The following is a 23,600-nucleotide window of genomic DNA, read 5'->3' as shown; positions in this document are numbered from 1 at the left end:
AGCAGTACAAAAAGAAGAACCAGCATGTTCTGTGGTTGGCTAAAGGAGATGAGCTTTGTTGGGAGCATTGTTAAGAGGTGTGTCTGCTTCTGGCATCTGTTGCTACCAAGACACTATCTTCTTTCGAGATGAAGTCAATGTATGGAGGCTGTGTCATATTCTTGTTGCTAATGCACCTCTGATTTATGAGGTTAGTATGGAATATGCTTCGTATAACAGGAATTGCTCCTTGACATGTGGTTCTGCTGTGAAAAGGGATTGGAAGAGATGGCACTTACTCAATAAATGTTTTTTAAAACAGTTCTTCCACTGGTGACAGAAGTTCACTCTCAGTGAGCTGTGTTGGTCTTGCAGTGGAAGCCAAGTCTGTTGGCTTCTGCTCCAATTAAGACACAAAGAGAATTGCTACCAATATTATAGGTTCAAAAGTGGTGTGTGAAGCAAAACAGGGCCCAGCTTGATATATATTCCAAGGGTGTGCTTGCAAGGCTGGTCATGATTCTTTTTCAGAACACAAAGCAACCCACTCTCACCCCAAGTTTTTTGATACTTACAAACTGAAAATAAGTTCTACAAATCTTTGAGGAACTGTAGACACCAAATCTTTAAAGCTATCTTTCTAAGTAGAGCCATCTTTTGAGAGAAATTGGAAGTTCTAATATACAGTGCAGAGCTTTTATTGGAAATTAAATTACCTATCTAGTTGGCTTTGTTCTTTGGCCTTAATTTATAGCATTGCTACCTTTTGCCTTGAGACAACTCGATATGGCAAGTATGTACACTGGAAAACTCTACCACTGTAACAACAAAAAAATAATTATTAACTTTAGGCTTTATCTAGTTAAGATCAAGCTTTGAATTGAATTCTCTTAGTGTGTTGACAGCTGAAGATTTATGTCTTCCAGCTATATTCCTGTTGCAGAGTTGGCAGAAATGACCTCTCCAAACAAGGTCTTTGTTACAGATTTTGCTGTTTACATTATTGCCATGGGGGTCACAATGAAGTATAGTACATTAAAGCTCATCTATCACCTGCTGACAGTGGCCTTATCTCATTGGTTCCTCTCTCCCTCTCTCCATATGGAAAAAAAATACAAAAAGAATCTAAGGATCACAAAATGAAAGTTCAGGAATAGTTTTCAAGAGCTTTAGCATTGATATCAAGTTCCAGTGTGCAGTGGATTTTTGTGTCTGGCTAAATAGTTACATCATTTCTTTTTCTGTGAAGTTCCTGTGAGAATACATCTTCATCAAATAAAATGCTGCTGGGGGACTGAAGGAGCAGAGAAAGAGCCAGTGGATTCATCCCAAAAGATTGTTGAACCTATTGTGAGAAAGGAGGTGGCTCGGGAGGGTAGAGAGTGACATTCAGATTAGATATGGAGACAAGCAGTACCATGAGCTTCTCCAGTGGAACCATGGTGGGACACTGGTGTGAGGAGCAGGACTTCAAATGCCCTCCTGTTTTCTGAATGGTGTGTCATACGTGCTGCATACAGAATGGGTCTTCACTCCTTGCTAGCAGTAAGATGATGTTACTTATGACTTGTTTTCTCTTCCAAGTATTGACTCTAAAATAAATTAAAGCCATTCTATACGCAGAAGTACGTGTTGCGTGGTTTCAACAAGTGCTTTGAAATCTCTCCACAGGGTGGTTGCCAGGTGTCCTTTCAGGATGGGGAGGTGAACCTCCCTGGACCTACAGAACTGCTGTTGGCTCAGAGGGCCCGGCTCCCTGTCAGGTAGGAACATGTTGTGTGTGCTGCCATCTCAAGCATGGTTTGTGGGCATGAGAGGCAAGGCTGACTTCTCATTCCAGCTGCTCCTGGGAATCTGGCTGCATGGTGCTCATCATCATCACCATCTCTTCCTCCTCATCCCTTTCTCATCCTAAAAATGCACTCTGTTCACAAACTGAAGCACATATCTGTGCCTAACTGTCTTTCACCCTCTTTGATGAATCTGAATGATTTTATTGTGATGTTTGTAGTATAAGGCTAAGGGGAAGATATGCTACTGTTGTATACTCTGATTTTGCTTTCTGCTCAGTCCTGCAACAGTTTAATGTCTAAAGATAGAAGATATTCTTAGGTTGTACATTATATATCAATAAATAACCAATCAGCTGAACCATATAATCCTAAAATTATCCTTTTCAGTTAAAATACCACGTCTGTTTTCAAGTGGTAAGGCTATTACTTTGCTATATCCTGTAGCAGATTTTATAGCTGTGCTTATACACTGTTGAAGCTATAGCCAGTATTAGTAGCATTTCCTTGTGCACTACTCACTGGGGTAGTCAGGTAGAATGCATCTTTTTCTTCTCTTCATTTATAACAATCCAGAGATGGCCAGTGCTGTTATAACTGAGGGTGGTAGTGGTCAGTCTAAATTTTGGGGGAGATGAGGCAAATATGTAATCTGCATTAGAAGCAGGTACAGTAAAATCTGATAGCTGCATAGCTGAAACAAGAGGTGTTCTCAGGAGGTTTAATAATAAGCTTCAGAGTTTAAAGTTCCTGAAATCACAGGGAAAATTCTTCTCTGCTGAAGTGAAAAAAATAATTTTTCAGATTACATGTGCTACAGCAAAGTTAGCAAGCCAGGCTGCAATAGTGTCACAAACTAGGTCAGTAATATCCTCAGTGGTGGTAGTAGAGGACTTGACATGGCAAATTTAGAGCAAAATGTTTCCATGCTGCTCTTCTCCTGTCCTACCATAAGCTTAAATTTCAGTTTGAACTAGTGATTCAAGTTACCTTATGAGTAGTCAAAGGAATCCAGTCCTTTGTCTAGTATGTTGTGTTGTAGAACTGTAGTGGTATCATAACATGTCATACAATGAAATTAAGAAGAGCTACATGGCAAAATCCTGTGTGACAGCTAAAATGTCAAAATTTAATTTGTTTCAATTTTAATGATAGCAAATAATCATTTGCTATAATTCTGCAGTTTATTATTTGTCAAAACAGTATAAAACAAAAGCTGTGAAATAAACAATAACTGCATGCCTTCATCTTAGAGAATGTATTCCCAAAAACACCTGAGAAAAAAACAAACAAACACTTTTAATAGTCCCATTTTATCTACATGAGGTCTGGGGAAGAGGCATGAAGTTACATACCCAAAACTTGTGGGGAATTTTGCAAGAGCAGGGACTTTAAACCTTGGTGGTCTTCTGAGCCATGCCAGAATTTTTGTAGAAGGATCACCTTTCCCATTAGAGCATGTCAAAAGTAGTCTTTCCCATGAAAGAGAATTAAATTCTTAGTTTCTTTTGTTCTTTGAGTTATTTCATTTTTTTTTTTTAATATTTTTTCATGTTGGTAGTGTTGTGCCTTTCCATTTATCTGTGTCTGCATTTTTCCTCCACCTTGGGTTGGAGGCTTCCTTGTCACCTATTTTGTGTGCCCTTTTTGTCTTGCCTGCTGGTATGGACACACATTTTGAGAGTGGTCTCCTCATGAAAAGGAACTGGAGTGCTCTTCCACCTTCTCAGCACCTTCTGGGCCTCTAAGTTATACACTAGCTAATTAGTGTTCATCACGTAGGTATAGAACTTAGTTTAATTGCTAATGCTTATTTTCTTTTTATGCAATGTTGCTAAAGACTTCTCCAGCTTGTTCACCTCAGGTAATTATTATGCATCACCAAGTATGTGCACTCATTTGTCTCTTGATCTGTTAATTGGTAATGGGGATTAATCAAGCTCCGTGTTATGCTCATATTTACTGTTGTTCTTATGCTTTTACTAGGGTGTTTTAGATTGTCTGAGTCCTCTTAGGACATGTCTGTTGTGTGAGTTAAACAAGTCATTGCTTGCTTTGGGATTCTTCAGAAGAAGGTTGTGCTGTTAGCATTCCTAACCTGATTTCAGTGGCCACTGGAAATGTTGACTCCGTGGAGGAAAGACCTGTGGGATACTTCTCAGGATCTCTTAGAATTTTGGCTAAATTCTGCAAATTTGGCTAAATTGTTGGAGGAGTATGGAAGGGAAAGGGATAAAGAATATAGATTGGGAACCACTCAGCTGATGCCTGAGCATCAAAGTGTTGAACAGACAGGAGGCAGAACAAGCTATTCCCAAATTGTAATTTATTTATTTTTTTTGAGATAAAACAAGTTATCTCAATCTAGATTGAGCTGGATGTGTTAAGGAGAAACATTTTGGGGAGGAAGAAGAGAAAGGAGCAGTGTTTTTTTTAAAATGCAGAGTCCCGGTAACATAATTCTACTAAAATATACTTTGTGCTTCCAGTGAGGAGATTTTTAAAAACACTATTTTGCCTGCAGATATTGAGATGGGGGTAGTATGATGATGTTTTCCTCAAAATTGTGAATATATTTAAGTTTTTTTAATATATTCTGATTTATTCAAACAGTGAGCTTAAAAGGAATTCAGAAGATATTCTTTTGTAAAGCAAAGTTAGTTGGTTTTTCTGCAAAATTCACTGTAATTTCAAAAGTAAAAAAATTTCAATTTTCAAGGCAATGATTTTGATTCTTGTACAGCTTTTTCCTTAAAAGTGAAGAGTTTATTTTTAAACTGTTTTTCCAAAAGGTGGGTTTTTTTTTCATTAGGGACAATAGGCTTATAAAGGAAAATGAGTCACTAGAAACCATCTCTCTCTCTTACAGGTGTCTTAATTTCATTGACTATAAGTAAAGAATAAAATAATAAAATAATTAATAAAATAATATTCAAACTAGTATCTTAATATCTAATATGACTCCTTTTACACCACTTTTTTTCTGAAATAAAGTATTCTTTATAATTCTGGTATGCATGGGTATCTTTCATGTTATATTTCAAAGATATTAGGGACGTGAAGAGCCACCAAGTCATGATACCTTAAGCTTTCACCTAAATAAGCCATGTTAAGTTAAGTGACATTAATAAAGCTAATATTTCAGCCTAATTGTGAGCTACGCCATGCTGTGAAAGAAAGAAAACCACTGTTGTCACTGCTGCTTTCTCTGACACCTTCCTTCCTGCCACTGGGTCTGGTAATCAGTGTCACCTATGGCACTTAAGCAAAATAGCAGCTAGTCACCTAAAAAAATTCTCTGAGCCTTCTCATCAGGATGCCAGCCTGTCTGAGGTCAATGTCCCTTCTCTAGCTCCAGCCACTAATGAGTATTTCAGAGGGAAGGAGAAAAAAAGTATACCACAATTAATATGATTATGAAGCCTAGTCAGTTGAAGTTAAAGGCTTCAGACTTGCCTTGGTTTGTATTTCTCACTCAAGTGGGAAAACTGTTCCATTTGAAGAAAATCAGTTCACTGATTTAAGTATCTAAAATTAGTGGCACACTGAGTAGATGAAATAAGTGGCAGGGTAGAGGACTTTTAGCTGCTCTATTCAGAAGTTAATAGGAAGGAAGTTTCTTTGCCTGGTTTCTCTTAAAACATTTCACTGTAAAAGTAATGTGAAATTTTTCAGGCCTGTATCCCTCAGGAGTCTGAAAATTTTAATTTGACCTTTAGTGTAACTTTGCTAGAAGAGAGACTTGAAGCATTGGGTCATTGACACATTTTTTAATGGAATAAATAAAGACAGGACTAATCACAATCCTCTTATCATTTCTGAAGGTGGATGTTTTAATTTATTTATTAGTAAAGATGATGTTCAGAGTAAGGGAAGCCAAGCTAATGCCATCAGTGGATAAAATTTGGTATTTTTTTTTCTTCATTTCTGACCTAGGACTGAAAGATTTTTAAAGTAACAGCAGGGTCTTGATACTCCACAGAAACTGAGGTATAAATTTGTCCCAGCCTTTAACATTGAATCTCCTGGCACGTTATACATAGAAATACTGGTTTGAGTCTTCTCCAGTCTGAACTATGGTTGTATGAAAACCTTGCTTTTCTTAGGAAAATCTCTGTGTTAAGGAACAGTAAACACAAATCTGCTGGGAAATGGATGTTTAACTTAATAGCAGTGTATTAGTTGAAACTCAAAGGGTGATTTATGCATAGATAATTCATTATGTGTTTTCATTATGTTCTGTTTTACTGTCTTCCCACTTCTTTTTAGCAGAGGTCAGGGTCAGTTCCTTGGTTTAAGCACTGTAGATACATAAATAAGGCATAACTGCAGTCATTTTTTTTTCCTGCATTTTACTTTTTTTTAAAAAACATACTGTGTCTTTCATTAGTCTAACACTACAGAATTGGAACTACTTGATTTAAAGACAAGAAGACACAAAAGCCTGGTGCCTGCAGGCTGCCTAAAGCTTTAGACTCTTAAACTCATGACAACTAGCTAATTTTAGTGGGGGGGGAAAATCTGGATTTACAGTAGCATCTTCACTAGAGTAATGCAATATATTTAGGAGAGGGTTGGTTGGTTACCTCTTCAGACCTGAAACTGAAAGATTCTGACACTATTTTGTAGAAGATATTTAAACTTTGTGGCTAGTTTGGTTTTGTGTGGGATGTGGCAGCTGAAATGTGTCTGTCTCTTCTAAAAGAGTGAACAGTTTCCTTACCTGTGCCTGGAAAGCTCCCATTTGACTCTGCATGTTCAGTTGCTTGCTGCTCTCCTCATAGAGTGTTCTCCATCCCTGTTTAGATGTTGCTCAGGTTTTCATAATTTGAGTGTATTCACACTATTTAACGTATTGAGCTCCAGTTCCATCTTCAGGGCTTTCAAGCCATTTCCATCAGAGGAAATTATTTGGAGAAATTGTTGCATGCTTCTTGTTTCAAATTCTCTTGAACATCACCTGCAGGCCTGTGCTGAGAAGCCACTTTCCTCCCCTGGGATGGCTGCATTGCCTGATGGGCTGGAGGCACGAGTGAAGAGCAGGCAAGGAAATACAGCTTAGTAACTTCATCTGTGAGCTCTCTGCATCTGAGTGACATCTCCTTTGCCTTTTACTTGGCTGTGGTCAATAAAAACACCAAAAAGCATGTTCAGAATATCAGCCATGCTTTTCTGTTTCCAGGGGCAATATTGACATCCTGCACTAAGAGATTTTTTTCAGATTTACTGATCTGTACCTTTTCTTAAAAACATATGAGGGATTCAATGATCTGTTCAAATGTTTTTGCTTCATTATGTTGTGCCTGGCTTGAAGACTTATGTGCAAGCCTTGAGTAAGACTGAAATTGCGAAAGAATATGCCATTGGAATGAAAAATGATTCTTGCAGCACCCACGTGATGACAAGTTTTGCCCAGTAACCCATGCAGAAATAAGCTTTTTCCAAGGTGCTGTCTTCAGTATATTGCAAAACAGTAAATCCACTTAAGGCTGCATCTGCTGCATTCTCCAAGAGCAATCCTACCAAGATTCTCCTAGCATTTGTATTTGGGAAAGGTCCAAGTGCCTTGGCAAACCAGTCCTGCTGCAAAACTCCTGAATCTTTCTTTCTGGAGCCAGGGTCCCTTTGAAGCATCTGTGTGCTAGTGATGGAGATTGGTTCTTCAGGAGTACTCGATAGTTTGTAGAGAAGCTTTCAGCCAACAGATCCTTTCCCATTGCATCGCTGACAAACTGTTAATCCCTGATGCAGTTTCCAGGAGAAGGAGCTGTGGGATTGAACAGTGAGGGTGCTGCCAGTCTGCCCATCAGCCTGAGCCACCACTGAGCCTGCACTGCTGAACGTGCAGCTCTCCACTGAGCTTTGGTGTCCACGTTGCAGACAAACTGCCCTGCGTGCTCACTCCACTCATGTGTACATCTTCTCTGCCTCTCTTTGCTGAGCTGCACTCATCAACATCTCTAATTATATGCGTGGCCAGCCTGCCTGACAAATGTGATAGACTGGGAGGAATCTGGCAGAAATCAATAAACATCAAACAGTGAAGAATTTAAGATAGTAAACGATGATATTCTTCAGGTGAAAAATCAATCCTGCAGCATTGCACGTGGTGTTGGGTGCCACAGCCAGGTCCTGCCAGGACCTGTTCTCTCCTCACGGGGACCTCTGAGGCACTTTGGTGCAGAGAGGTGGAGGGAGATGCCAGCACCCATCTGAAGAAGCAGGAGTGGCACATTTCTGGTTAAGCTGAACCCTGCAGTTCTGATAACTCCCACTGAGATAAATGCTTATTAAAAGTTTGCTTATTTTGGTTGCTGTAAGAATGTACCTGTAGGTATTCTGTAGGAATTGGGTTGCAAATTCAGCAGGGACAGTGTTTTCTGAGGAAAAGAAAACTCCTCACTGTTTTGTTTGTTTTCAGTGTTTTGTGAAAATCCACAAATTCCCCTCTCCAGCACCTTGCTGTCCTCTGTGCCTGTGGAGTTCAGGTTTCTTAAAGACCATCCTGTTCAGGATCTCATCCACCATACCATAATCTGAATACTCTTTCCAGTCCAGTGTAAAGTGTAAGCCAGTGTGGAATAGTTCACTGCTGGAGTTCAGCGTGTGGGAAGATTAAATCTGCTGGAAGATGGACAGCATGAGTGAATGATGTCAATTTTTTCCAAGTCTCTAATCTTTGAGGTTCCTAAATGACAACAGAAAAAGAAAGAAGAGACAAATTCCAGATGTGCTGCTCCTTAATTTTTTAACTAGCAGGCTTTCAAAGATGCAATATATAGACAATATGTCCTTAAAGATGTATTAAAGTTGGTGTGAAGGGCAGTTTTCTTGTAGGCTATAACAAAGAATCACATTTGTTTGAGAAGGACAAGTCACCCTGGCTTATCATTTTTTTTTGATTGAAAAAAATCATTCTAAAGTACTTTTTATAGATATGTATAGAGAGTGTGCTCCTATTCTGGATATTTGGTGTGTTAGTATATCCATAACTTCTAGGACATGCCATAATGTTTTTAAAAGTAATACATGTGGGCTATCTGCTTTCACAAAGAGCCCTACTTAGAGTGTACATTTCATGTTACATTTAAAAATAAACTTGTCTGTTTTCTTTGGCTTTGAGCTAACTTACAACTGTAAGTGCATTGATTTGATATGACAGATAACCTGTCTATTGTGATAGCCCTCAAAAAAATTCCTGCTCTGTTTTACAGTTGCTTAGGAAGACAGCTCTTCCCTGGAGTATTTAAGCAACGTGGGGTTATATGGGGACAGCTGTAACTTGTTTAAATTTTCTCTGAAGAAATGAAAGCCCATTCACTACTTCTGATCATTTTCTGGATCTATAATATTTGAATACTTCATTTGCTTCTGTGTTCTGATTCTGGAGAAGTTCAAAAGACAATAAAAGTAGCCCTTTAATAATAATTATTATTTTTAAGCTCTTAAAAGAATGGGAGGAAATGGAAGATGGAACTGATTAATTTCCTATGCATGCATTTTTGAACTTTTGGTAACCACCCTGATTAACTTTTCTGACCATTTTCACTAGAACAAAAAGTTTTCTAAAAAAAAAAAAACTTAGAGAAAGATTTTCTCAGGATTTCCTTGTTCACTTCTTGAAGAGAGAGTAATGCAGGAAACAAAAAAAAAAAACCAAAGGCAAATGGAAATGCCTTTTAATTTATACCTATGTTATAGTAGCCAGAAAATTTTGTGTGATCAGTGGTGGTTTGTTGTTTGTTTAGGGTGTTTGTTGTTTAGGTCATTTTCATTTTTACTGAATATGAATTCATTGTCAGCCTTTTCTGGAAGAATAATTTATAATCTTCTCCCCTGCTCCCCAAACTTAAAAAATAAAAATTATGTAAACTTATTTTCCAGTCTTATTCCATATTTAGCTGACCAAGCTAGTTATTATTATGTTTAAGGCAAGTTGCTTCTGGTGTTAATCAGTATGCAACTGGATAAAGGTTTGTAACAAAAATACCCCCAATATTCCTGCAGTATTTGGAAGCAATGCCAGAATTTGTCTTAGATTCTTTGCAGTAACTGTTCCTCTTGTGAGAGGGCTTGGCTGTGTGTTTGAGGAAGGAAACTCTGATAAAACAAGCTGAGTTGCACTTTTGATTAGAGTTTTTGTTCTTTCTTTGTCACGAGGTTGTATGCAACTGAGGGCAGAAATCAAGGGGTTTAAATAGGATTTGACTAATTTGCTTATTGGCTTGATGTCCTTAATGTATGATCTCTGTGTTTATGATGTGTCCACTTGGGGAAATTGAGTGAAGCAGCTCATGTGGAGTGTAAATTAAGAACATGGAGAATAGCCTTTTTTTTCCTTGATTGTTTTTATTTTGTGATATAGTCTCTCCTGACTTAAAAGCTTATTCTTTAATCTTCTGGTTAAATTGCTTAAGGATTGACTCAGGAAAATGTCTAGTACTTGGTGTCTTTCCCTTTGAAAGTACACAAATGCTAATCTAAAAAAAAAAAATCAAATATTAAGCATTTGACAGCCATTTTAAATTTCATCATATTTTTATACATTATTGAGCTCTGATTAATTTTTTTTTTCCTGGCATTTCTGTTACCTGATCAGTCATGAATTTGTTTTTAACATGGAGAATTCTGTCAAGAAGCATATGAGATGTATTTCCTTGTCCTCTTTTTCAGTGAAATTACAAAAACAGTGGAAATTTCTGGGGAAGGTGGACCCTTGGGAATACATGTTGTACCCTTTTTTTCATCTTTGAGTGGAAGGTAAGGTATTTTCCACATTACTCAAGAAGAATATTCATGAAAGGATTTCAATTGTGGTTCTCTTAAAGTATCTACTCTTTCACCATAAGGGAAAGAAATGCTTAAAATTAGTCTACACTCTTGCATGACAAAAATATTTATTAGTCTAAGTTACAGATGAGACAACAGCAATCCCTTTGTTCATATATGTCCTTTAAATTGACTAGTTATATTCTCTGAATGGTAAACTAGGCTTTCTGTAGAATAATGTCATGTTAAAGGAGTAGGGCCTAGGGAGTTGGGTTTTGTGGATGTGGGATTTGATTTGGGTTGTGTGGGGAATTTTTGGTTTGTTTGGGTTTGTTGGTTTTTTTGGGTTTATTTTTCTTCTGGTTTCCAGTTGGATTTCTCTGTACAGGCCCTTTTTTAGTGAAGAAAAGTCAAGAAGAGTAAAGAATTTTGCTTTCCTGGCCATGCCTTGTGTTTTTCAAGCCACCTTTCAGATCCGGTTGTATAACATTTATAAAATGTGCACTATACCATGAACTTTTCTTTGTCACAATACAATTACTTTAATTATAAATGATTTAGCATAGTCTCTGGAGATCACAAAAGCCCATTATAGCAGCGTGCTCATATTGATGTACTGTAGTTAAGACTGTGTCAGCATTTTCATTATAACTGTTTTCCAAGCTATGTAACTCAGATGTAAAAAAAAATAGGAGGGGGGGAAAAAGTCTAGGCTGAAATTTGACATACAGGGGCTTAGCCAGGGAGTTAATTTGACACTGGCAGCCCTGAATAAGAGATGGGAAATTGCCAATGCCTAAGTGACACTACAGTAAAATGGCTGCTTGTAACACAAAGACAATTATTGCAAAAGTAAAAATTGTCTTATTTGTTACTTGTCAGCTTTGGTGGGTGACAGGGGATGTGAGGGATTGTAACACCTTGGAAAGGTCTGTGTCTGGAAATGTTTTCTTGGCAAGCTCTGAGTTTGTAAGTGGACCCAAATTCATTCAGAATGTTTTATTTGTCAAAAAGGGAAAATAGATGTCTGCCTGCTGCCTGCAAAAATGCTGCCACTGTCTCAAGAAGACACTTGGCCTTCGATGGGAATTGTAGGAAATCTGAGTTGTGTCCTTGGCTTTACAGGCTGCCTGTTTGTCCTGAGAATGGCACTTGTGTCTGTTGCCCCACCATGAAATGCAGGCAGTAGGTCTTGGTTAGAGGCATGCCATGGAGCTTGCACTGTACTGCAAGATAATTAGGTAAAAAACGTGATGGAATCACAAGCTATTAAACTCAGTAATTATTGTGACTGTAATACAGCTCTGTGCTGCCATCCCACTGTGTTGGGGGTGGCTTGTAGGGACCTCCATGAATGAAAAGCTGGAGCTCCTCAGTCCACATTGCATGCGTGTTGCTGTGTCCTTATTGACAAGTGCTTTCGGTGATCCCTCAGAGCAGAGGGGCTTTGACAGATGGACCCCTACTGGTTTAGACAGTTGTCCTGAAATTTTTCATGACCCTTGGCAGAACCATACTGATCTCTTTGTGAAAGCACGAGAACGGCTTAAATTGCGTGTCCCTCTTATTTCATCAAGCTGGAGGGCTAGTGTATAAATTTGAACTCATCCTGAGAAAGTACAGAAGAGCATCTTTTATTTCTGTTAATGACAAGGTGAAATTTATAGGGGCACACTGGCCATGACTAGGTCTGGTATTTCAGTTGCAAAGTTATCTTCTAATAAGGTAATTCTGGCTTTAGCCTAGTGCTGCTAGAAGTCGTTAAAACATTGTATTAATTTACAGATTATAGTTTATACAGGAACCACAAGGCTAATGGAAATAATTTCCCCCCCCCCCTTTCTTTTGCACTTAGGTATAATTAAAAAAGGAAATTAAAATTTAAAAGTGCATTAAAATAACGCTAAAATTGAGGCTGTGGAAAAAATTAATGGAGCAATGAATTTAAGCTGCCACAGCATACGTAACATAATGGCCAGTGAGCCACTAATTTGGGTACTACAGCACACACAATGAGTTTTGGACAAGTGGAAGTCCAATTTCATTGTAGAGATGTAGCATCTAAGCACAACAGTATTAGTGAGCAGCTGACTTAATCTGTAATTTCTTTTATCTCTCTGCTTTTCTTGGTTTGCATCTCAGTGCAATGATATTTCTTGATTATGATAGTGCTTAGGATTCAAGTTTTTGATTGCCACTAGGTAGATGTTTATCATCAAGAAAGCTGTGGCCTCTCACCACCAAAGCCCCTGTGCATCCTTTAGTGAAGGGCAACAGGTTACAAGAGAATTTTTATGTGATAGATTAAATAACTTTTTTAAGTTAGGTGTTTTGAAGAAGTAATATTGAATGTGAACTAAGTTTTCACTTAGTGTGCATGGATATGACATATGTATAAATTCTTCAGTCTTATGACACAGTAAATCTAACATCACATGCCATTTGAAATAGTCATTTCAATGCTATTTGAAATAAAAAATGGTGTAGTGTGAATCTGTTGAATGGACTTAAAGATGAGGGACAGTCCTGAATCTGAGAAAAAATCCAAGCCTTGGTTTGCAATTGGAGCACTGGCACGTTGGAAATGGCATGTTACTGTTTTATGGAGTATGACCAAGAGGAAATGGTCTGTGAAGGTCATCTTTGATACTGCTGTGGTATGGAAATTTAGTGGATAAAACTTGATTATAAATGGTCATCACAAACAAGCTGCTGCCAAGTTTTTCTGGCATTATACTGGTATCATTGGATGCTTGACTTGTAGCCTAGAACAGAGAGATGTTCCAGGCAGGTCAGAAATAGCCTAGTGCTCCCAGCAGGGCTACCTGCACTGGACTTCTGCAATACCCACACTTGTTCATTTAACAAATGAGAAGTTTCTGTGCTGCACCTCAGTTTCCAATCTGCCCATAACCTTGTTAACAAACAGTTCTAGGTTTTGGTGTTCTGCTGCTCTCCTGCCACAGGACTAACCAGTATTGCTGTCATGTATCAAAACAAGGGGCTTGGGCAACTGGAAAGTAAGATTCAGAGGCTTCTCAGATGTAGAAGTAGTGGTTATTTTTTACCTTATTCTAGTGTCCTTTTAGTTTATTATAGTTGAGATAGAAAATTAATCTGTTTGTGCTTTTCTTTGGGACAGTGCAATCCTAGTGGCAGAAAAATATTGCGTCAAAGCTCCATGCAGATTTTTAACTGGATGAGGAGGTCTTGGTGTTTTCCTCCATTTCTCTAAGTATGACCTACAGGACACAATGCTTCCTGAAGTTCTAATAAGTACTAGAGCATTAGTGTCCAGCATTTTTTCTTGGAGTTTTTTTTGCATTCTCCTCACTTTTAGTTAAAGAGTGAGCTGGAGATCTTTTATCTAAATTAAGCACTTCATGGTGGTCTGCTCTGTCTCATCTTACACACAGCAGAGATCATTATCTCTTTTTAGTTGCTTTAAGTTCATAGCAGCAAAGTAAGGGTAGTTTTCACTTTCATTTTGCCTTTCAGGATGCTGGGACTCTTCATCCGTGGTATTGAGGACAACAGCAGGTCTAGGCGTGATGGGCTTTTCCAGGAGAACGAGTGCATCGTGAGGATCAACCACGTGGACCTGACAGATAAAACCTTTGCACAGTAAGTTCTGCTTTAGTCACTTACTGTTTTGATGGTTTACTTCCTAACTAGCCAGGTATTTTTATACAATTGTGTGTTTATTAAGCAATTCACCCAAGGGGATTAATATTTATTTCAGATAAAATGCTTACAAAATTGATACCTGGCAGAAACTTTCTCATTTTCTTTCTGAAACTTCCAGTTAAGGTGAAATTTGAAGAGAAGAATCCTCTTCTAGTCTTAGTGAATCTTTTGTGTTTGTTTAATTTAAACAGCAGTAAGGTTTTTAGAAATTATCCTCACTTCATAATTCTTCTCTTATTTTTTTTCCCCATATTTTCTTTGTAATTTTTTTCCCCATAAGACCTTCAGAATGAGTCAACACCACAGCATGTTTTAATATTCTTTTGCAGATGAAATGAGGTGATTTTTTTTTTTTTTCTGGTGCTGCATTTTTTTGATCATTTAATTTTTTAAAAATACTAGTACCATCAAGCTATGATTAGTTCAGCTAAATAGTAAGTCTCAACTCATGATTTTTATTTAAAAATCTCTTGTCATCTATTATCTATCTCAAATTACTTTAGGTAACAGGTTGCTTTGATCAACTGCGAGTTAATGTGACTTGCCCAAAAGAATAGCCTCTCAAATTTCACAGATATTTGCTGGAGTAATTAAATAGTAATTTGTTTTTACTTTTAATCCATATGTTTAGACAGCTGAGTGATTGTTTATAAAATAACAAAAACCTATGGAGGTCTCAAGGGAGTAAAGGCTTAACTTTCTAAACAGTAAGCCAAATGTTCAAGGTTTCTAGACTAAAATCAAATAAGTAATTTCACTGTTGGGGATAAATATTTGCAAAATATTCAGTTATTGGTTTTTATAATATTTGTTTTTTATAAAACCAGTGTAGTTCTGTAATATAGGTATTAGCTTCTTTCTGAGGCTGTGCTCTTTGCCTTCTGATAGCTTTGCTGCTTTCTCCATATTTGGTGGTAAATGTACTCTGCTGTGCTTCAGGATGTGCCATCCTCTTCCACCCATGGAAAGTTCCTATGTAAGATACCAACTTTACCAGAGCATAAGTGTTGGCATCATATTAAAAAGCTCATTGCCTCACCTCTGCAGTTTTGGAATGAAGTTACAGCCTTCTCAAATGAGATAGTACCTGACTAAAAACCTCTCTTTTCAAAATTGTATGTGATCTTTTCTATAAAAATTTATCTCCTTGGTGTTCTCTTCAGAATGCAACCAGTTCTCCAAAGGCTTTAAGACCATGAGGTGTATGTGGAGGAGAGGACTCCACATATTTTTTCTGTAGTGTTTACTAGATTTTGGGACAGTTAGAAATCTTGCATTAAACTTTCCAGTTCTCCATCAGGCTTTCCTTCAAAATGAGCAATGCAGGACTCTTCTCTTTCTCCGTGTTTGTATAAAGTTTGGGAGTTGGAAATTATATTTACAGGGATAGTTGTTAGTTTAGAGAGGCTGGTCTTGTTAGACAATCTCTCTCTCATTGGGAGGGCAAGAGAAGTGACTGAAAAATAATTCAGAGCAGAGCCTAATTCAGTTCATCCAAATCACCTTATATTGCAATAACAAGTAGTGCAGTTGCAGTGGCACTGGCTCTGGGAGGACAACTGTGGGCTGTGCTGACTCAACATCCATCTGGGGACTGGAGGTAGTGTTGGTACAGGCTCTAGCCTGGTCCCACATCCTCTTACATTCTGATGAACTGCCTTCTGGAGTGTCCTCCTGCATCGTGTCCCTTCCCTGGCTGTTGAGAATGGCTGAAGAAAGCTGCTTTCCAGGGTGAAACTAATCTCAGCAAACACACCTTTTAGTTTTCCTCTGGCATGCACAGAACTGTGCTAACCTGAGAGCAGCTCAAGGTATGAAAATGCAGTGAACGTGGTGGATGTGACAAAGTATTGTCCCAATGACTGCTGACCTAGAAAGCAGCCATCAGGTTCTCCTCTGAGAGGCAAATCTGTTTGCTAGTTTCAAACTGGCATTTCTTCATAACCCTTGTAAATGCTGTTTTAACACTGAGGAGAGACTGTTAACACACTCTCCCCATTTTCAGCAGAGACTTCCCAGTGTTGCTCATGATGGTTGCTGCATTTGCAGCTGTAATAGCAGCAGCCTGCTTTCTGTATTCCCATGTTTCTAATAGTTTCCTATACTGGGAATACTTGGTCTGCCTTCTCATTTGCTGTTAATCTATTAATTACATTCTGTTGTGTTGCAGAGTTTCCAGCACCTCTTTTAATTGACTCCCTTATTTCTTTAAAGTATGCATTTGGGGTCTCAAGAAATGTAAATCTCTCCATCCATTATTTTTTCCCTTTGAAGTGCAGCCAGTTATTTTGTCCCTGAAGACTGCACTGAGGCTTTCCCACAGGAAGTCTTAGGTTATTTCCACTATTTTTTGTTTGAAGGCAATCTCCCATTTTGTCTTTCATATATTTAAAATATTCATCTTCTGAAACTGAATTATTAAATTACCTTGTAACATGTGACCAAGTGGCTACTTGCAAGGTTGAAGGCAAGGTGGGAAAGAAACCTTGGTAAGAGTTTCCATGGCCATGCTGGGAGCATGCCATGGTTTCTATGATCAGGATAAGGGCTGTTCTTGAAAACAGTCACAGGCTGTAGGTCAGCAGGTAACCTACAACCCCTGCAGACACGCTGGGATTGTCCTGTTACAGCTCTGAAACCTAACCCTTGAGGGTGGTGCTGGAAGAGCACCTTCCAACAACACTCACCCTGCTGCCTTTCTTTCCAAGTTTGAGGTTTCTCTTCTGGCAGTGTCTCCTTCAATGAATGTGGTTACTCTGGCTCTTGGGGCATGCACAGTCAGTGGAGCCAAGGTGGTTCTTTCCCACACAAGTATCCATTGGGATTGCCTCCTGACTTCAGTGTCTTCATGATGCAAAAAAACCCTCTTGGAATAGCCCCTTCCTTCCACTACCTACAGCTGCAGGCTGGAGGCACTGTGTGGCTCTGGTGATCAGGGGAGGCAGTAGGTGAGTATTCTAGATGCTCTTGTTTTTGGTGGCTTCCTTTCTGTAACTGAGTGCAAACCCAAAGCCAAGACTCCAGTGAGATACTGACTTTGCGTGACTGACAAAGAGGCTACAGAGAGGTAGGAGATATGGAAACTGTTCTCAAAAGGACCCCATCATTCATTTAAAATTTAATGTGGCCATTACTTTACCTTTTGGCCCAATTCTGTTAAGCAGAAGTTCTTGATTTTTTTTTTTTTTTTTTTTTTTTTAATGCTCAAAATGTGCTTCAGCTACTACTTGTGTTTGTACTGGAGTTGTCTTCTGGAGTGTTGAAACAAATCTGTCCACTTCATAAGGTAGAAGAGGAAAGCATAGAGAGAGAGAAGTCTCCTTTGTTTGGAATCCAGAGTTCTTCAAATGGCTTGATTGACTTCACCTATGAGTTATTCAAAGTCCAGGGAAGGCCCTATGAGCAGTTGCTTTGGCCAACTTGTCTTAATTGCCTTGTAGTGCATGGGAGCCTGAGCCCTGTATTGTTAGGATGCTAGCAGCTCCAGGACAGTACTTTCATTAAATGCTCTAAACAGGGGTTTAGTATTGCTGCTAAGCACATCTTTAAAGATATTTAGTGAAGTCCAAATATCCACATTAGCAAGAGGTCACTGCTTGAAAGATGTAACATCTGCCTGTGTATTTATCTGTCTGTGTATCCCATACCATCATCCTTTTCTGTTGCACCATTTGCAATCACAGTATTGCTTCTGAAGTTGTCCATGCATCCTATACCCTCATCCCTTTTTATTGCTGTGGGATCAGCCAGCAGTTGTATTAGGGATGATGAAGGAATCTGAGGGGCAGTTGGGCTGTACTCAGGTTAAAAATGGAGCCTTGAGCTTGCTCAGAATGTGCCTCTATGCCAAGAAGAACACATATAACAGACAAACACTTGAAAAAAAGTAGCAAGCTTTAACTTCAGGAGTCTTTTGATGAGTTTTTGCCACTGGAACTTCCCTTCCTGGTGCTCTGCATGAAGAACTGTGTGCATTAGTTTATTCTGGCTGAGATGTTTTCAGAGCAGCATAGGAATCCTGACAGGTTTGTTGTTCCTGCTTGAAACATGAGGAAATGCTGCAGTTTGGAAATGTTATTTCGGGTGTACTTTTTGGAAAGGTGCCCTGTAACTATGAAGGTAAGGTTATCTTTTCATATTTAAGATGTATTTTTGTCTTATCCTCTGTAAAAAATCTTCAAACTGTGTAGATGTTCTGGTTTGCTATGTGAGATTTTGTATCTTCCTTTCAAAGGGCTCAGGACATCTTCCGTCAGGCAATGAAATTTCAAAGTGTCATCTTGGAAGTCCTCCCTCCATATAATCGAGAACAATATGAGAAATCTGCCATTGCTCCTCTCTGCTTTCTGGATAATGAAGAAGGGGTTCCAAAAACAAAGATTCCACCTCCTGTTCATCCCAAACCTGCTCTGAAAACAGTTAATCTTTCTGGAGCAAGCAGCTTGGAGACAGGTGTTCAGGCACCAGTACCAGCTAAGAGCCCCAGCCTTCCACGGCTGGGCAGGAAGTCATCCTCTCCCTCACTGTCTCCCCTCATGGGCTTTGGCAATAAAAAAAATGCAAAGAGAATAAAGATAGACCTGAAGAAAGGTAAGTCTGGAGATTATATGATTTATTCCGTATCACGTTCTCTATGGTGATATCTTGATATCGTAACTTTTAACTAAACTACTGACATTAGAAGTACAAGCAAGTGAATTATAGTTTAAAAGTTCCCAAACTTCCCAAAGGTAAAGGAATGTTAACAGTAATAGGCTCAACAGTCAGCTTTTTCATAAATTGTGGATGCATGTTATCCAGACTTACTGATTTATAAAACATCTCAGTTGCTGATTACATGGAAGGTATTTCATTAACGTGTGAGATGAAGAGATGCTTCAGTCTTTCCACATGTGCAGAATAAAAATTTGAGCTGTCTGCTGATGACCACTGATACTTTCATTCATATCTGCTAATTGTCCAGAGCACTGTTAAAACATTCTTTTAAAGAGATGTTTAAAAATATATTCTGTTCTGTTTCATGTTACCCCAGAAGCTGACCACAGACTTACTGCCTTTCCCTCTTCTATGTTCTGCAAACCTTTTCTTTCCATCTGTATTTATTCAGCTGTCAGCAGGCTGGATTTTGTGTATATATCTTTAATTGCTGCTCCATGCAGATGTCTGTCTTTGTGTGGAGTAACAGGTTTATGCACATGCAGTAAAATGTGCTTAAGCAGATCCCAATTAGCATTTATATTTTCTGTTTAATTTCTGTCCCTGATTTGGCTGAGAGTTAAATTTCATGCTAGAAGTGGGCCTTTTAAAAACTGTCTGTAACTTTATTCTTTTAACACATAATGAATGTAATCAAGCTGTCATGTCTTAATTTTTATTATTTCTTAACTTAAATCACTCATTTTTTACTTCTGAACTCTTCAGCTTTACATTGACAAACCCTCCTTCAGAATTTTCCCTGTTTTAGATGTAATGCTTTTGATTTTGAAACAGCAACTTTCAATTTTAGAAGTGCTAGGACCATGATACTGACATGATGATATCTCTGAAAACCATCCCTTGAGTAGCAGTCCTGCCCAGTATGAAAAGATTTTTGTGGACCCTGCTATTACTGGGGGATTGTATTGGCTTATAAGCAATACCTGCTAATACTGATTTTACTCCCGAATTCTATTAACACTTGAGGTTGTTTATTTCCAAGCAACAAAAAAACTTCACTAATGGAAGCTTTGAAATATCACTTTGTCTTTTCTCAACAGCATGTTGTCAGCACTCTCTGCATTCAAATGATTTTTCCCCTTTTCACTGAATTTCAGTAAAATCTGCTCAGTGATGTTTACACTCATAAATAAACAATTCTGATTGCTCTGATTTGTTTCTTCACCTTCATTTGACATGACTGTGAAGGGTGATACTAAAACCACTAGAGATAAGGTAAATGCTTTAAAAGAGAAGTTCTCACCAGTTTTGTGTTACTGTGGGCTCTCTAGAAGTGCTTCCACCTGTAGCTGTTGCAGGAAGATCTGAGCATGTGTTCTGACATTGATAGAATTCTTTGCTAGATGATGCAGAAAATAGGCTCATGTTTACAGCTTTTTGTTTGCTTTTTGTAAGAGCTAACCTGAGTGAGTGCCTGTGATACATTGCTGGCATTGTTTACATGCTTCTAATGATCATTTGCCTGCTGACATTTACATTGGGTGTTTTCTGTCTGACCTTCTAGGTCCAGAAGGACTTGGTTTCACCGTGGTCACCAGAGACTCTTCTGTACATGGTCCTGGTCCTATTTTTGTGAAGAATATTTTACCAAAAGGTGCAGCAGTCAAAGATGGGCGTTTGCAGTCAGGAGACAGAATCCTGGAGGTCAGAATCAACATCCATTGAGTTTTCATTGCTGAGTATTGATCACTGATTTGGCACAATTATGTTGTTTCCTCATGCATACTACTGATGTGTATGGAGTTACAATTCTTAACCTTGATTTAAAAAAAAAAAGTCTCATGGCTTTTGTACTGTTTGTATTTTACACCACCATGTGGAAAAAGGTGCTTTTCACAAGGGTCCATGGGGTGTTTGTGCAAGGGGGGACTTTATAACACCTTAGTCCTTGAAGTAGATAAATGCATCAGTTTAGAAACAAAACATGTCTTGCCTCTTCAGCCATGTCCAAAGAAATCTCTGATTAATATTGAATTGGTTAAGTGCTCATTTTAAGGCAATTTTGCTCAAATCTGTTTAAATTTTTCAGGTATCTTGTGATTTACAATCTCATTTTCTAATGTGTTTGGGTTTTGGTTGTTTTTTTTTTCCACTTGCTAACCTCAAAAAGCTCTTAAGGTAAACAGTTTTAATACTTAGGTCTTGTTTCTGCACTTTTCATCTTCAAAGTGCTTTACAAACTAATTAAGCCTCACAAACCCCCTGCACGGTGTGGAAGTACCACAGAGCTGCTTTAACAGATGGTGAAAAGGAGGGAAAAAAGGTTAAGTGATTTGTGCAGGGCCAGAGGGGAAGACTCTGGGAGCTGTTGCTAATTCTTCACTGAGTGACAGCAGTGTTGGGAAGGGGGGGATGACCACAGGCAGTGGTGCTCACAGATGGACATCCTCTCTTCTTCTGTGTCTGGTAGGTGAATGGACGGGACATCACTGGCAGGAGCCAGGAGGAGCTGGTAGCTATGCTGAGGAGCACAAAGCAAGGGGAAACTGTCTGCCTGGTCGTGGCTCGCCAGGAGGAGGCCTTTCTACCTCGAGAGCTGGTAAACCTGTTACTTTTTCCTGAAGAGTGATATTGAACCAATTCCATGTTTTAAAGCTAGCCTAAGAATGAACTGTTGTTGGCTGAGAAAGCCACAGGGAACTCTGTTAGGCTTGTGTTTGAGAAATATTTATACTTATCTTTGATTTTGAGGGATGTTTTATCTCCTTAAGAAGCAGTTCCACACAATCTGACTTTTTTTCATCCCAAAAGTGATGTCATAAGCATAGCTGACAGGGGAATATAGTAAATTAATTTTGCAACTCTGAGGTCAAGCATGAATGAAAAGGGATTGCTCTCTTTCAGAAAAGCAAGAATCTTTAACCCAGAAGTTTAAAGTGCACATAAATAGTCCTGCAGCTCCAGTAACAAACTGGTGAGGGTGGCAGCCCCCAGGAGATGCATCCGCTGAGCCAGATGCCAAACCATGGGAGTGGTGAGGGAATAGAATTTCACTGAAGTCCTCACAAATTTTGGAATGAAGCTTTTCCTTGGCTGTTCCTCTTTGACTTAACAGGCTCTCCCTTGTCTCATTTTGTTCTATATCCAGTGATTGATTTTCACTGTTTGTTTTTAAAGGCTGGCATGAAACTGTGTTCTCTTTCCTCTCACTTGGAGGACCACATGAGTGTAAAAGTTCTATCTGATATACATACTTGTTTCCCCTCAAAGAAGGTCATCTCTTTGGTTACCTCTTCCTTATCTTGATTGATGGCTATACTTGAGCTTTCATTAAGTTCTCAGGATAAGGGAAGCACAGCATTTCCTGCTTTTGTCTCATTTTATCTCCTTTAAAGGACACAAACCCCTTTCGTTCTTTTCTTAAGATGCTGCCTTCTTGCTTTTCCTTTTGCTTTATGCTGTTAGCAGGATCTTCAGCAGAACTCCTCCATTCTGCTTCCTCACAAAACATTGCTGACAGTTTTCCTCTTGTTTCCTTGTTACCAGTTGGACCTTGTTGAGGTAAGGGTGTCCCTTGCCTGTGGTCAGATAGGAAGCTGAAGGGGAGTTGAGATTCTCCCATGTGAGCCTTTCCCCTTCTGCTGCTGGTGCCCACTTTTTCCTCTAGGACAGCAAATGTGGTGTCCTAAAAAAACTATTATTTTTTTTTTCCTTTTCTATCATCCAGTCTTTAAGGAGCATAATCACAGATTATTTTCAGCCCTGTAATTGGTGATTCCTGAAGCACCAGAGTCAGTCCTTGTGATGCTCTGTTTAGTGAGCTCTGAGGTGTAGTCAGTGTCTGTGCAGATCAGAGGGAAATTTCTGACTCTGAAAGTAGTAAATTATCTGTTATATTCAGGATTTCTTTTCTTCTACCAGCTCTTTAAAAATAAGAGCTTGTTTTTTGAAAAGGCTACCTATTGACATTTTTTTTTTCATGTGGGATTTTTAAGTCATAAAACATGTTACTGGGAAAATGTACTTTTAGATAAACTAGGTATTCTTCTTTTCTCTCTCCTGTTCCCCCAACATGATACATCATTGTTTATTGTCATAGCACAGATTTTCTTGGAAATCACTGTAACAGTGTGTGGATATAAAAGACTGGAAGAATCTAAAAGCTATTTATTATTTTTACCTGCCACAATTGCCTGCTATTAAATTCTAGCCCCTACGGCAAGGATTAAGTACCTTTCTAAAGGTGACTTACTTATGACTGGCATGATTGAAAACCAAAAAGTAGCCACATTTATCCTGCTGGCTTGACCTTCACTTAGATTGCTTTCTCTGCAGAAGAATGATGAACAAGTGATGGCCCTCACTGTAACCATCATGATGTGTGAATTCCAGTGCAGTTCTGTGTTTCTTGTTATTGCAATCAAGCACAACATCATAAAAATGGGAGTTGCTGAAATACTTCAGATCATTTTATGGGACCAGCCCATCTAAATTAAAAAGCCTTTCAGCAGCATCAGTGTGGTAGCTCGTGGCCAAAAAAAAGATTAAAAAAAATAAATAAATTGGTTTAGCTATTTGTTTGGTTTTAGCTTTAGCCATGATACTACATTGGACTAATCCTCTGCTGCCTCAAAAGTTACAGTGCTGTTTTGATCAAAGAGGATGTTAAAAACAACAGAGTCTGGCTCTGTATAATAAGTAAATAATTATCTTATTTAC

At 38.6% G+C, this 23,600-nt stretch overlaps 1 protein-coding gene across 1 annotated transcript; it reads left to right on the top strand.

Moving 5' to 3' along the window:
• Positions 1 to 1,656: 1,656 nt before the first annotated feature.
• LOC103772331 (partitioning defective 3 homolog B-like) lies at positions 1,657 to 21,480 on the top strand (the record flags this gene model as incomplete). The annotated part of the gene is made up of 6 exons (XM_008939659.1): positions 1,657 to 1,742; positions 10,443 to 10,529; positions 14,037 to 14,162; positions 18,460 to 18,815; positions 20,446 to 20,585; positions 21,352 to 21,480. Coding segments are annotated over exons 3-6 (750 nt in total), but the record flags the coding sequence as incomplete, so codon positions are not given.
• Positions 21,481 to 23,600: the final 2,120 nt, after the last annotated feature.

The sequence above is a fragment of the Merops nubicus genome, unplaced genomic scaffold (assembly GCF_000691845.1).
Source record: "Merops nubicus isolate BGI_N331 unplaced genomic scaffold, ASM69184v1 scaffold20634, whole genome shotgun sequence".
Lineage (NCBI taxonomy): Eukaryota > Metazoa > Chordata > Aves > Coraciiformes > Meropidae > Merops > Merops nubicus.
Note: the sequence above shows the minus strand (reverse complement) of the source record. Positions and strands in the feature narration are given on the sequence as shown.